Source organism: Rhinatrema bivittatum, chromosome 4 (genome assembly GCF_901001135.1).
Source record: "Rhinatrema bivittatum chromosome 4, aRhiBiv1.1, whole genome shotgun sequence".
Lineage (NCBI taxonomy): Eukaryota > Metazoa > Chordata > Amphibia > Gymnophiona > Rhinatrematidae > Rhinatrema > Rhinatrema bivittatum.
Genome location: NC_042618.1, coordinates 256,436,773 through 256,452,794, shown reverse-complemented (window position 1 = coordinate 256,452,794; position 16,022 = coordinate 256,436,773). Strand labels below are relative to the sequence as shown.

General features: G+C 44.9%; 1 protein-coding gene across 1 annotated transcript in view; it reads left to right on the top strand.

Moving 5' to 3' along the window:
* Positions 1-16,022, top strand: part of FBLN1 (fibulin 1) — a 326,336-nt gene that overhangs the window by 183,706 nt on the left and 126,608 nt on the right. Inside the window, exon 15 of the mRNA XM_029597486.1 lies at positions 10,201-10,324. Within this exon, the coding sequence (XP_029453346.1) occupies positions 10,201-10,324 (124 nt within the window). The remainder of the gene's footprint in view (positions 1-10,200; positions 10,325-16,022) is intronic.

Here is a 16,022-nt window from a genome sequence, read left to right as displayed (position 1 = left end):
AAAACTTGTGGGCTGGCACATCCTGATTGCTGGTCTCGCAATATATGAAATCTGCAGTCAGGAATACCATTGAATCTTTAAAATGCTTGTGGTGCCATGCCTTAAAAGTGAGAGGGTGATGCCCAGAGATTTCTGTTTTCTTTTTGTCATCTCTACTCCAAATTGTGGTGTCCTATGCAACTGCCTATGTCACCCAATGTAAGAACCTGCCCTGGCTTATCCTTCAAATAGTCTGATCCATTGCTCTGACTGACAGTGACCCGGGTCCCAGAGTACTATATATAGGAGAGGTGGAAGAAAAGTGGGCCAAACTAAAAGGAGCAATTACAAAGGCAACAAATCTATATGTTAGAAAAGTAAACAAAAGTAAGAGAAATAAAAAATCGATCTGGTTCTCAAAGGAGGTGGCTGAAAAAATAAAAGCTAAAAGCACAGAGTTTAAGAAATATAAAGGATCCCAAAAAAGAGGAACACAGGGAAGAACATCTGGTGAAACTAAGAGAGACAAAGTAATCAAGAAAACAAAAACTCAGGCGGAAGAAAGGATTGCCAAAGAGGTAAAGCGAGGTGACAAAACATTTTTCAGATACATCAGAGAAAGGAGAAAGGTCCGAAGTGGTATAGTGAGATTGGAAGGTGACAAGGATCAGTGTGTGGAGAGAAAAGAAGAAATGGCAGAAATATTAAACAAATATTCCTAAGAAGACCCTGGAGAAGGACAATTGCTAATTAACAGGATTGTGGATGGAGGTGGAGTAGATGAAACTCTGGTTCATCCCAGGATACTGAGGGAGCTCAGAGATGTGCTGGCTTAGAGATTTAAAATATCGTCCGATATTTTTTAAATCGTCAAAAATCGTTAGAGTGCGATACAATAGAAATTCCCCCAATTTATCATGAAAAATCGTTAATCGAGTTTGTGTCCACTTACGGGAGTTATTTTGGGGGGGGGGGCGGGAAAACTGGCACACCAAAACAACCCCTAAACCCACCCTGACCCTTTAAAACTAATCCCTTACCTTCCCCCACCCTCCCAAACCCCCCCCAAAACGTTTTAAAATCACCTGGTGGTCAGTGGAAGCCCCGGGACCAATCGCCCGCTCTCGGGCCATCGGCTGCCACTAATAAAAATGGCACCGATGGCCCGATAAAAAAAACAACCCACCCCGACCCTTTAAAACTGACCCCTTAGCCTCCCCCACCCTCCTGACCCCCCACAAAAACATTTTTAAATTACCTGGTGGTCCAGTGGGGGCATCGGGAACGATCTCCCGCTCTCGGGCCGTCGGCTGCCACTAATAAAAATGTCGCCGATGGCCCTTTGCCCTTACCATGTGACAGGGTCTCCGTGCCATTGGCTGGCTCCTGTCACATGGTAGGAGCACTAGATGGCTGGCGCCATCTTTAATTTTTAATTTTTAAAGATGGCGCCGGCCATCCAGTGCTCCTACCATGTGACAGGGGCCGGCCAATGGCACGGATACCCTGTCACATGGTAAGGGCAAAGGGCCATCGGCGCCATTTTTATTAGCGCAGCCGACGGCCCGAGAGCGGGAGATTGCTCCCCGCGCCCCCACTGGACCACCAGGTAATTTTAAAACATTTTTGGGGGGGTCGGGAGGGTGGGGGAGGCTAAGGGGTCAGTTTTAAAGGGTCGGGGTGGGTTGTTTTTTTTATCGGGCCATCAGTGCCATTTTTATTAGTGGCAGCCGACGGCCCGAGAGCGGGCGATTGGTCCCGGGGCTTCGACTGGACCACCAGGTGATTTTAAAACGTTTTGGGGGGGTTTGGGAGGGTGGGGGAAGGTAAGGGATTAGTTTTAAAGGGTCAGGGTAGGTTTAGGGGTTGTTTTGGTGTGCCAGTTTTCCCGCCCCCCCCCCAAAAATAACTCCCGTTAGTGGACACAAACTCGATTAACGATTTTTCATGATAAATTGGGGGAATTTCTATTGTATCGCACTCTTTAACGATTTTTGACGATTTAAAAAATATCGGACGATATTTTAAATCTCTAAGCCAGCACATCTCTGAGCTCCCTCAGTATCCTGGGATGAACCAGAGTTTCATCTACTCCACCTCCATCCACAATCCTGTTAATTAGCAATTGTCCTTCTCCAGGGTCTTCTTAGGAATATTTGTTTAATATTTCTGCCATTTCTTCTTTTCTCTCCACACACTGATCCTTGTCACCTTCCAATCTCACTATACCACTTCGGACCTTTCTCCTTTCTCTGATGTATCTGAAAAATGTTTTGTCACCTCGCTTTACCTCTTTGGCAATCCTTTCTTCCGCCTGAGTCAGTTTTAAAGGGTCAGGGTGGGTTTTTTGTTTATCGGATCGGGCGCAGCCAATAAACAAAAAACCAATCGGGCCGGACGATAAAAATTATAAGATTTGAATCGGAACCGGAACTGAACCGATTCCGGTTCCGATTCACATCTCTAGTGCTGAGTGACTGGAGAAGAGCAGTAGTGATCCCTCTTCACAAGACTGGGAGCAGAGAGAAGGCTGGAAACATCGGTGATAGGAAAATTAATAGAGATTTGCTGGAGGAAAGGATATTGAACTATCTACAGTCCGAAGGATTGCTGGACCCAAGGCAACATGGAATCATTAGGGGAAGGTCCTGTCAGACAAATCTGATTTTTTTGATTGGGTGACTAAAGAATTAGAAAGAGGAAGAGCACTCTATGTGATCTACTTGGATTTCAGCAAAGCTTTTGATATGGTCCCACATAGGAGGCTTGTGAATAAAATGAGAAGCTTGAGAGTGAGTGCCAAGGTGGTGGCGTAGATTACAAACTGGTTGACTGATGGAAGACTGCGTGTGATGGTAAATGGAACCTACTCTGAAGAGAGAGCGGTGTTAAGTGGAGTGCCACAAGGATCAGTGTTGGGACTGGTCCTGTTCAATATCTTTGTGAGCGACACTGCAGAAGGGATAGAAGGTAAAGTTTGTCTATTTGTGGATAACACTAATATCTGCTACAGAGTGAACACATCAGAAGGAATAGAGACAATAAGACATGATTTAAGGAAGCTTGAAGAGTGGTTGAAGATATGGCAGCTGGGATTCAATACCAAGAAGTGCAGATTCATGCAACTGGGGTGTTGTAATTCAAAAAAGCTGTAGGTGATGAGGGGTGAAGGGCTGTTGTGCATGGAGCAAGAGAGGGACCTTGGGGTGATAGTGAATAGCGATCTGAAGACAGCGAAGCAATGTGACAAGGTGATATCTAAAGCCAGTAGAATGCTAGGCTGCATAGAGAGAAGAATAACCAGTAAGAAAAAGGAGGTGATAATCCCCTTGTACAGGTCCTTGGTGAGGCCTCACCTAGAGTATTGTGTTCAGTCCTGGAGACTGTATCTCAAAAGGGACAGAGAGACAGGATGGAGGTGGTCCAGAGAAGGTTGACAAAAAAGGGTGGGGGGTCTGTATTGGAAGACCTCTGAGGAGAGACTGAAGGACCTAAATATGTATACCCTGGAGGAGAGGAGGTGCACACGGGATATGATACAGACCTTCAGACACATGAAAGGTTTTAATGATGCACAATTGACAAATCTTTTACATTGGAAAGAAATCAGTAGAATTAGAGGTCACATAATGAAACTTCAGGGGGGACGACTCAGAATCAATGTCAGGAAATATTTGTTCACAGATAGGGTGGTGGATGCCTGGAATGCCCTTCCGGAGTAGGTGTTGAAGACAAAAATGTTGAAATGAAGAAAAGAGTGCATGGGGGTAACTTGCTGGTTTGCAGTTACTACTCCTAACCAATAAGCCTTCATACTGTTGATGCAACTCCATCAGTGCTCTCTGATGCAACTCCTTTATTGCTCTCTGCATTAATGGCAGGGGAAAAGAGGAAAAGGAAAATTAGATTAGACAGCAACCAACAAGAAAATTGAATTTTATGGTCTGGGAAAACAAGCATGTGGGGGGAAACAAATAAGCATGGGGTAACTTGCTGATGTGGCTGTTACTACGCTTAACCAATAAGCCTGATACTTTTGATGCAATTCCAACATTGCTCTCTGCTTCAATGGCAAGAGATAATGGGGAATTGGACTCAGAGAGCAACCAACAAGAGCCCTGACTTTGACAGTTTGGGATAGTCTGGGATAGGGATACTAAGTATGGGGGTGACCTATATGGCATGGCAGATGCTACCATAAGCTTGCTGCGCAGACTGGATGGACCGTTTGGTCCTTTTCTGCTGTCATTTTCTATTTATGTTTCAATGTATGTGGTATGCACTCGATTTGTCATAGAGTTTACCACTGAATTTTAAATGTTATAGAGGCAAGACCTGCCTGGAATCTCTTTAATGGCTGTAGTTGAACTAAAAAAAGATTCAGATTCTTATGGAACCACATGAAGTTTATCACCAAAGAAAGATATTTTTTGTGTTAGAGGCTAGATAATGAAAACCAAGGAAATTCTACAATAAAGAATAAACCTCACTGCATGTTTAGTGGGATACAAAAAAATCTCAGCCTTATTCTTTGCCATTCCACATTTCTTCTACAATGAGATTTTCATTCCACAATGTGGAGTAATGATCCTTTCAGTAAATAATTTGGGGTGGAGATTTGACTTCTTTCCCCTTCTCAGAGATGAAGTTTGGAAGGCAGGCTGGGAACTCTCTAGATTTGGCCCAGACACTCTGGATTTCTAAAGGAATTGCAGCTCTGTGGGCCATACCCCAAAAATCTGGGTGCCCCTCCTCCTCCTTCCTGCCCATGCGGCGCTGGAAGAAAAAGATGCCAGAGCCACACGGAAAGAGAGGAGGAGCGTTGGCCCACACGAAGAAGAGGAGGAATGTCTGTGTCTGTAGGCAGGTCTACTGTGGATTCCATCTTGTGGTGGCCTGAGAAGAACAGGGATGCCATGGAGCCCATCCCGCGGTTGCCCGAGAAGAGAATGCCCAACAGCAAAGCCACCATGGACATCATCCCGCAGTGGCCCATGAGAGAGAGGCCCAGGCCCTGATACACTGTGTGTGTGAGAATGCTTGTATCTATCTTTGTGTGTGTGTCTTTGTGAGAGAGAGAGAGAGTGCATGTGAGAGTGAATTGAGAGCCTGTGTATGTGTGAGAGCATGTGAGAATGAGAGTGTGTGTGTGTGTTTGAGAGAAAAAGAGCATGTGAGAGTATGTGTATGTGTGTGAGAGAGATAGCATTTGAACTTGTGTGTATAAGAGAGACATCAGAGTGAGAGCCTGTGTGGATATTTGAGAGAGAGAGAATGTGAGAATAAGAGTCTGTGTATGTGTTTGAGGTAGGAAAGGAAGAAGACAGGTAGAGAGAGAAGAAATGGAAAAAAAGGAAACCCTGTAAAAAGAATTAGGAAAAGACTGAGAAGGGGAATGTGGAATCAACAGATTAGAAAAATAAGATCAGACAGCAAAGGTAAAAAAAAAAAAAAAAATAATAATAATAATAATAAATTTCCGTTTTTAGTGATAGGTATAAGCTGTCTCTGGCAATGTACATTATATACTTGATATTCGTTGTTTCTTCAATATTTCACTGATCAGAGTCTGGGTTCTCAGGCTTTTCATTTTATTGTAGTCTATGTTTCTGTTTCTAATTTGTAGTCCTTTATTCTGTTTTGCATGTGTGGCTGAAATGCAGTATTTCTATTACCATGTAGTTTTCTCTGTAGGGACTTGTAGCAGTTTGGCTTGTTCTGTTAACCCAGTAGGTGATGTATTAGTGTTCTAGGGCATGGTATAATATTTGCATTGCTGCCTTTTCATAGATAAAATTGCTGCTGTTTGAGTCCTGAGAGTTACTGCTGTTATGATATGGTCTGGCAAGGTTCTGTGTGTTGGTTTTTTTTTGCAGGGATTTGTGTTACTTCACAAAGGGGTAGATTTTAGAAAAGTATGCCCGCGTGTACTTTTGTTCGTGCACCAGGTGCAAACAAAAATCTGTGGTCAGCGCGCGCAAGGGGGTGCACATTTGTGTACCTTGCGCGCGCCAAGCCCTGCGTGCGCTGCCCGTTCCCTCTGAGGCCGCTCCGAAATCGGAGCGGCCTCAGAGGGAACTTTTCTTCGGCCTCCCCCCCCCTTCCCCTTCCTTCCCCTACCTAACCCACCCCCCAGCCCTATCTACACCCCCGTACCTTTATCGCGAAAGTTACGCCTGCCCCAGGCAGGCGTAACTCGCGCACACTGGCCAGCCGCTGCCGCACAATTCCCCGGCCCGGGAGCAATTTCGGAGACCTCGGCCATGCCCCCGGAATGCCCCCAGGCTGGAACCACGCCCGCAGGCATGCCCCCGAATGACGCGCCACCGCGCCACGCCCCCGACATGCCCCCCTCAGGAAAGCCCCGGGACTTACGCGCGTCCCGGGGCTTGTGCGCGCTGCCGAGCCTATGCAAAATAGGCTTGGCGCGTGCAGGGGGGTTTTGAAAGGGTTACGCGCATAACATATGCACGTAACCCTTTTAAAATCTACCTGAAAGTGTTTGGCAGTGTTCGGTTTGCTGTTACTGAGATGAGCAGGCCTGGATTTGTCAATAGGCACATTAGGCCTGTGCCTAGGAAGGCAAAAATCTAGGGTGCAGCAAGCTGGCTGATGATATACAGCCTTCCAGCTGTGCTCAATCTCAATCAGCAGAGAATAGCCCTCTGTTTCCGGATCTAGCCCCTCACCTCCCAGGCAGCCTGCAAGGAATAGAATGAAGGGAGGTAAACCTTGAGCAGACAGAGCAAAGGGGGATCATTGTAGAGAGGTTGGGACAAGTTGAGTGAGGATCATTGAGGGGTGAGGACAGAAGATCGGTTGAGGAAAGTATCTATGTGTCAGAGAGAAGGCTAAAGGGGGAAGGAGCAGTGTTTGTGGGTGTCAGAAAGAAGGGATTGGTGCCAGTTATGTGTGTATGTCAGATTGGATGGAAGTTTAGGTGAGGTGATACAAGGGGAAGCACAACCGAAGCACATCAGGGACACCTCCCCTTCCCCCATCCCTATCAATGCAATTCAGATCCTCTCTTCCTTGACCATGGATTCTATTCCTCAAATTCTGGAATCTCCCTTCCTTCCTACCTACCTTTCTTATCTCCTTAGATCTTGGAACCCACCTTAATCCCCTACTCCCTTCTCCAGAATCTCCTTCCATCTCCTTCCTCTTCCTCCATCTCAGATTCCTGATTCTGCCCCCACACCTTTTCCTCAATCTTCCCCATCTCCCATCCTCTTTATCCCCTCACTCTCCACCCCCCATCCCTGGTCCTTTTTCCTTATTTATTTATTTATTTATTTTATTTTACAGATTTTTATATACCGGGGCACGTAGGTAACATCACCTCGGTTTACATTCAAACATTAATTCAGCATAGCGCTTTACAATGTAACATAATAACTTAACCCCCCAATCCCCAGTAACACCTTTTCTCTCCAGCCCTGGTCCTCCCTCTCGCCTTCTCCTCTCCCCATTTCTGAGATCTCTTTTCTCTACCAATGCTTGCAATGTCTTTTTCTTACCCAATATAAAAAAATTACACAGACACAAGCAAGGTTGGAAAATTACTTCAATTTTATAATATAAAAGATGGAAACGTTTTCCAATGTGCTTCAGAATTTTCTTATTTTTGCAGCGGAATCTACCCAAGAGTTGTCTCAGGAAACTGTGAGGCTGTTGTCTGTCCTTATATTAGAGGGTGGGGGGTCGGCAGCACCAACAGTGCCTAGGGGAGGTAAAACCCTAAATCCTTCACTGGAGATAGTGTGCGTGAGGAAGAGCAGGAGACTTGAGTGAATGTGCATGTGTTGTGAGCATCGCGGGGTGAATGAGAGGAAAAAGAGTGTGTGGGTATTGCGAGAATGAGCATGTATGTGTGTGTGAAAGAGAGTATGAAAGTTAATATGTAAGTATGTTTTTGTTTTTTGAAATTTATATTCCACTTTTACAGTTACTTCAAAGCGGATTACATTCAGGTACTGTTGGTATTTCCCTATCCCCAGAGGGCTCACAATCTAAGACCTAGATTCAGTAAGCCACAACAACCCCCTTATCCCCCTCCCCAAAAGGTTAAAATGAAAAACAGGGTCCTGGGCCCCACCCAACCCAGAACATTAAAAAGGATCCTGCATCGGTGCCAGGTGCACTCTTGCACCTGGTCCAGCCAGCACCATTTTCCAAAATGGCACCGACCTGACCTTACCCATCCATGTGACTGGGGTAAGGTCAGGTCAGTGCCATTTTGGAAGATGGCACCAACCAGGCTGGGTATGAGGGTGCACCCGGCCCCGACACGGAATCCTTTTTAGGGGTTGTGAATGAGGGAGGATGGCTAAAGGGGGGCAGGGCCTGGGACCCTGTTTTTCATTTTAACCTTGCAGGGGAGGGGGTGGGGAGGGGGGCAAAGGCCTGGACAAATTATTTATTGGCTGGACTGGGGGGTGGACTAGGAGGGCTAGTACCTGCACAAGCTATTCATTAGATGGACTGTAGGGGATGGGGCCATCATTGCACAGGTTCATTTTTTTCTTCTTTAAACTTTATGGGGAGTTGTGGTCCCTTCAAGTGGTGGCCCTGGGTTGAGTCTTCGTCAGCCCTGAACCCTGCTCAACATCCCCTCTTTGCCACTCTTTTGGCACATTTTCACATGTGAGTCAGGAGCATAGGGACCTCCCACCTCTCATTTAATGCTTTTCCAAGTGGTGGTGGTACTTTATCGCTGCTGACCACCTTCTCAGTAGGCCACTATAAAATATTTGCATAGGATTGCCTGTGCATGATCAACTTTGCATGTATTTGCATTGTCTATGCATACAAATTGCATAGACAAATAAAGTTGTCAAAATAGCGAAGGGAACTTGTGCGGGGAGATGCAAACATTGCATATATTGCGCCAGCATTGCATGATATATGCAATATAATGCCTGTTAGAACATTACCATGACTTGATGAATCTCCCAGTAAGTTTTACTGTGTGTATGCGAGAGAGTTTGTGTACATGTTGCTACTGGTGCACACGTGTGTGCACAGGGCGCCCCCCCCATGCTGCTATCGGTGTGCGCACACATGATCTCCCTCCCCTCAATCTGCAAGTCTGAGTGACTGTAATCAAAAGTTTCCAGGTATGACAGTTTCTCTCATTATTTATTTTCAAAAGTCCAAAAGGCCACAACTCATTTCTACATCCTAAATCATCAAAGCATTCCAGGCATGCATATGAGAGGTTAAATACAAGAAAACTCCCCATGCTCCTATACACTGACAAACTGCTACAATCTCCTAATATCTGGCTGCCCAAGTTTCTTAAATGGACACTTCCTAAAACCCTTTTTGCTCTCCGGCTATTGGTCCTGACTATGAGCTCTGTTTTCCTGATGGTGACTCAGCCCCTACTTCTCTCTGATTATATCTCTGCCAGCTGTCTGCTTTACTGCATTCTTCTTTCAATTTCCTAATTACTTCCAACTGGCTCCTCAGGCCAAATTCCTTTAAAACTACACCTTCCAGAAGGCTTTTCACAAGAGTGACATCAGCTCCATCCCCCCCCACCCCCAGCAAGTTTCCAATGCTGCATCTAGAGCTCCCTCTTATGACCAGCCGCCCAAAATTCTGGCAAGGTGCATATGCTCCCTTATACCTTGTCACTGTCATCTAGTACTTCCTGTAGCTTGTTCTCGCATGGTAGTCTTTCAGTGCCACATGCTGACATCCTAGATTCTCTGTGACATGCCATGTTCCTTTATTAACGTAAATTTTATGGATGTATATTAAAGACCAAAGTAGGCAGATATCACCATTTAAACGTACTTGATCAGCAAAGGAGAAGACTTATAGAAACATAGAAATGATGGCAGAAGAAGGCCAAACGGCCCATCCAGTCTGCCCAGCAAGCTATGTACTTTTTTTTTTTCCTCTCTCTCTCATACTTGTTACGCTTGGCTTCTAGTACTCTCTAGTTCTATTTCCCCTCCCCCCACCATCAATGATGACATTTTGACCATATTGCATTCCTTCTAGATTTTTTTGTTCCATTTTGTTTTCCATATGTTGAAAGATTTTACTATATGATGGATGTCTAGGCAGGATTAAAAGGTACTTGCTTTTGTTTTATTTTTTTTTATGAACTTAATTCCACCCATGTTGGTATTGAACGTGGGAAGGTGTACTCAGTAAAAACTGTTGCTAGCAGATTTTATTACTGATTTCTTGCTTTTTGCCTTACAGATATTGATGAATGCCTTACAGGAGTTCACAATTGCTCAATCTCAGAGACATGCTTCAACATTCAAGGCAGCTATCGATGTCTCAATTTTGAATGCCCAGAAAATTACCGCAAATCAGGAGATACGTAAGTAAATGAACCTTCTGCTAACAAAACTTCTGGAAATGTTCTGTCATGGAATCTGCAGCTCAAAGTTTTAAAGAATAATATTTTGATTCCCTGATCAGTTAGTTAGAAATCTTTGCTAGTTTTAAAGAGTTTTCATCCTGATGAATGATTTCTATCTCTCGCCCAGTCTATTAGGCCACTGATTGCCTTTTTTTCAGATTTCCATTCAAATATACTGCAGGGGGTAACTTTTCAATTTGAATTCTGAATGATTGAAAATTGACCCCAGCAGTATATTTGAGAGGGAATATTCACATTGTTTTTCTTTGAAAATCAGCAAGTGAAAAGTATGCATGTTAAAAGCTTTATTTCCCACCAGCTATTAGTGTAAGTGGCGAAGGGAAGGCAAAGCAACTTGTGTACATTTGGAAATGGAATAAACACATGCTGTTTTCTTTCCTTTGACCTAAACCTACCCAGAAGAATGCCTCTTTTTAATGCGGCTAAAAAAAAGGACACAAGCTATGGAACCCGTATGCCATTTTAGCTGCAGGGAAATTTTCCATCGGGCCATTTTTTCCCAGGTAAATGTTTTTGAAAAGTACCTGATTTATCAGGGTAGGTTGGCTGTCTGCAAATTACCCGGCCCTTCCCCAGCTAAAAGTGCATGCAGGAATCACCAGTGCGCGGGGTCCTTGTAGGCAGGCCTGAGGGCATGTTTAAATGGGGGAGAGGGAAATAACAAGTGTCCAGTACATTTTTTAATCCGGATGAGGTGCAGATTTCTTATGGATACTGTAACCCTTTTCTTTGAAGTGGCATATTTCTTCAAGAGCACACAAAAGAAATGTATATTTCTGGGGCTGTCTACACATCTACATTTCTTCGCTCCCCTCCTGTATCCCCAAGATGTGGGTCCTTTGTGTGTGTGTGTTGGGGGGGAGCTGATGCTTATGGCCCAGGTGATATGGTGCGTTCCTTAAAGCCTTGTGTGTAATTCTCTCTGTATTCTGTGATGCTGTAGTGCTGCAGGGACAAATTCACTGGACCCAGGACTGGGTGTTCAAAACATACTTTACTGATTAGGCAAAAAGGTAAATCAATGTCCAGTTTTAAATAATGAGATTACAGCTGGCTGTTTTCTTCCTGCTGTGTAAGTGTCTCTGACTCAGGTTTTGAAATCTTACCACTCCTACTCTTCTCTCAGCCCCTACTTATATGCAATGTCCAACCACCCAGACAGCTTCTGGAGGAGGAGCTGAAATGTGATATGCCTTCTAGCTGGTTCGTGGGCTACTAAGGACATCTAGTGGCCAGCCCATAGGGGGGTTAAAATACTTTTTCCCACAGTCTTGAATTGTCCAACTTTGGACAAGGAATAATAGCTGACCACAGGAAATACGAATGTGGTAACCAAGCAGATAACTCAGGCAAGTCGTTCTTGATCCTCATAATTAGCTGTGTGCTTGATAATTCACCAAGGTCGTTGCCCCCAACATATATAATAATGGCATCTGGAGCTGCCATTGAATTTATTTATTTTATTTATTTAAAAGGTTTTGTATACCGTCGTTCGAAAATACATCACAACGGTTTACAGTAAGAAATCCCTCAAGTGCTGAAGACGGGACAACAAATGGTCCGAATTCAAACATATCTTGATACGGATGGCTAGAGGTGTACATGTCACATCCTGCAAAAGTATGCCATAGGTACCCGGATCATTCTTGTTGGATGCAACAAATTCGTTCATGCATAAAGCTCCAAAAGTCCAGCAAGAAGGCAAAAGAGGTTGGTTTCAAAGTGAAACCTCAGATGAATGCCAAGAGCACCCGTAAGGTCCCCAGCAGGTCGTTTGTTATTGGGAGTCGTATATCCTTAGTCAACCCCAACTTTCTCAAGCAACCCACCAACCTCCTTCCCAATAGGAAGGACTTAGTGGGATCTCCCTGTTTGCATGCTTTCAAAAGGAAGACCAGATCTGCTAGATGTCTAACCATTGGATCTCTGTATGACCCCATTTCCTTGGCCAAAGAGATAAACTTACCATCAGGTCACCCTGCACTGGAACTGGTATCCGAGCTGGTAAGGCGGTTGCCAAAGACCAGGCTAGATCTGCTGTAATACCAAGCAAGTAAGTCAGCATCAAGACCTGAGGCCCTCCACCTTGTCCCCAGGAGAGGGGGCCCTCCACCTGGCTCCTGCAGTAAGCTGACCATGTAGTGGCTAACAATCCTTATATGAGGTCTCTGGTAGTCTGCTACTAATCCCCCATAGGTGGTCCAGGACTTCCGTTCCTGTCTCCTCCGCTGTGGGTATTTGTTTACGAACTAATTTCCACTTAGCTCGAGATAACATATGCTTAGCACCTCTCTAAACAGTTCTGCTAGGCGCAGGAACTTAGCATATTGAGGGTTGATTGTCACACCAGAATATGATTTGCTTATTCTGTAACTTAGTTTTCCAAAGACTAGAGCTACCAGTATGGGAAAATAACTCAAGGAATGTGATGTTCTAAGTTAATTCTACCTCCACCCAAGTATCCAGTTCAGGTGCGGCTGCCATGCATCCAGGCAATACCACTCAAAACCATATCCTCCAAAGGTGTCAGTGTATATCTAAATCCCTGCTGGAAAGAGGAAGCTCCAGCCACTGAGATACCTCGTCAAAGTCAGCCAGAAAGCATACCCAAATGGGGATGTTGTGCATGGGTTACGATATCCTAATGAAGTAATAAGGCCTGTGTGTGCCTGCAGTCACTGCAACCAGTCTTCTGAAGAAGACCCTTCCCGTGGGTATCTGTCTACATGCAAAATTTGGGCTGCCCATGATGGGTTGCCAATCTTGGAGAGTCAGCTTCTTCGCTCTTGCCACTTCGCTCGACCTATCCCACAACTTTGCCACTTTATCCTCCCATAATCTGGATGTCATCTCCTCTGAGCCGGGCTTGATGCCCGAGAAATGGATACAGGTGATGGTGGGGCCTTCAATCTTCTTTTGAAAATTGCTGAAGAGGTATGAACACCAGTTGGGCTCACTTGTAACAACGAATAAAGTCATCCACCCTGCAACATTGGACCAATGCCCAAAGCAGAAAAAGAGTTGAACGGTTTAAAATAGGCACAAGACACCTAGCAGACCATAGGCAATTGATCCCATTTCATTCTACATATTTTCATCTGGTGCATATTCACCTTAAGGCTCTCACTATCTCTTCTTTATAGCTTAATTCTTTGCCCAAACATGAAGTAATGGCCTCAAATTCCAGTTAATTTTTGTGGGCCTGCTGCTCGGGTTCACCTTTCTGCTCTCAGGAGGTATCCCATCACTGGCAACTGTTGCACCAACCTGGCCAGCCTTTGGAGAGTTTGCTGGGTATCTATCTGACTTCTTCTACATCTCCACTTTATTAAAAATAAGAATCTTCTGTGTTTATCTCATGTCCTCTTGAGATCGGTTGTTGTTTTAACCTCTACCACTTGCTCCAGGAGAGTGTTTCATGAATGCGACACCCTTTCTTTGAAACAATATCCTTTCATAATAATCCTGAATCTATAATCTTGGAGTCTCACATCTCATCCTCCCGTTCAAGACTTTCCCTTCATTCAAAAGGTTCATTCATTGTGCATCATTATCATCCTCTAAGTATTTGAATGAATCCACTACACTGTCCCTGCAAGTCATAGACCAACTCCAAATTCAATGCCAATGAGGAAACTGTTGGAAAGTGGCCTGTGTGAAAGTGAAGGGTCTCCTGCCAAACCATCTATGGCACAACAATGTGTACCACACTCCAATTACAGCTGGGACACCACCAGTCTCTGTGAATAACCGTCCACCGCAGACCATGGATTCTGGAGGAGCTTCAACCGGCATCCACCCATGTGGCACCCATGTAGCACCCCCTTGGGTCAAGCACCAGATGGCCCTAGGTTCCCACCCAGAACCCCTTACATCCTTGGGACCTCCTTCCACCTCAGCCCCTCCCAACCTGGAGAACCGGGCCGGCCACAATCTCTCGGACCGCGCAGGCATCCCAGCAATCTGGGAAGTCACCCTGAGCAGTAAGGATGCATTTCCTCAACACTCCCACCGGGGAGGCCTCCCAGCCCCATCATGCTCTTCAGACCTTGCCTTGGTATCTTGGCTTCTGGTTGGTGTTGTGCCTGAGCTCCGGGTTCCTGTTCCTTGCTCCTGGTCTCCGCTGCTGGTTCTCTTGGTCCTTGTCCTTCTTTTCCCAGTTCTTGATTCTCCTCTCGTTGGATGGATTCTTCTGGCTTCGACCTCTGGACCGGCTTCTGACCCTTCTCCTGGCTTCGACCTCTGGACTGGCTTCTGACCCTTCTCCTGGCTTTGACCACTGGACCGGCTTCTGACCTGTCTTTGGACTTTGACCTCTGGACCGGCTTCCAACCCTTCTCCTGGCTTGGACCCCAGACAAGCTTCCGACCTTTCTTCGGATTCAACTCCTGGACTGAATTACGACCTGCTGGATGCGCCAGCGGTCTGGATCCCATGACCTGCAGGAGGCGCCTGTGTCCAGACCTATCTTCAGTCTTCTGGAATTCACCTAAGTCCAAGCGGCTCTGGTCCTTACAGGCTCCTTCTGGGGGGACTGCAGGCTTTCAGTGGTGAAGTAACTGTTCAATGTCTGCTTTACCTGGCCTTGCCTTCCGAAGGTAGAGACCTAAGAGAGTTTATTATCTCTTAGGTAGCGCCAACTCTACTTCAGACTAAGGGTCCACCTCCAGATCCATAACAACAGGGGCTGCCAGAGTGGAGATGAGACTGCTCTACTATGACCCCGAAGGTGTCTTCTATATACTTCTCTGTTTCCTTTAGCTCTTCCAGGTCTGCCACTCTAGCCTTCAGAGATTGGACTTGTACTCTGAGGGCTAGGAGTTCTTTGTGTCTAGTGTACACATACAACCTCTTGCCAACTGGGAGATAATCATACATGTGGCACTCAATGCAAAAGACTGGATAGTCTTCCTGTCAATGCTTGATTACTGTCTGCATCTTAATTTTGCTGATTTGTTCTCGAGTTAAAATTTTGATGGATGTAAAGTTAATCTTAAGTACTTTTAGTCTATTGATTTATTTTATATTTGACTGTCAATGACCTTCAAAACACTATAATTAACTTACTTATAACTATTTTTTTAAAATTTTATTTAAAAGGGTTTATACACCACTTTTACAACAGATGTTGGTTGAAATGGTTTACATCTGTTAATATGCATAATAAAATAACATATAGAGACATACCATAAAACAAAATACAAATATAGGGAATTAAATAAATGTAACAATAATCTAGAACCTTGTTGAGTCTGAGAATGTGAGGATGCAAATAAATCGGCAAAGGTTGAGAACTAATGATGAGCAAAGAAGCCTAACGGGGAATGGAGGGTGATCTAAAATAATACGTCTTTAGATTTTTTTGTTTTTAATTCCTCGTGTGATGTTATCTACATTAAGTGATCTGGGATGGAATTCCAGAGCGAGGGACCAGCAACTGAGAAGGCACATCTTCTGGTAATATCAAGCCTAGCCAGGCGGACAGTAGGTATTTCTAGAAAGATTTTATGTAGAGAGGGTAGTTGCCTGCTGGGTTGGTAAATGCGAAGTAGTGTACAAAGCCAAGTAGAGGAATCATTATGTATTAGATTGTGTATGATGGAAAGAACTTTATATTGTATTCTGTAGTGAACTG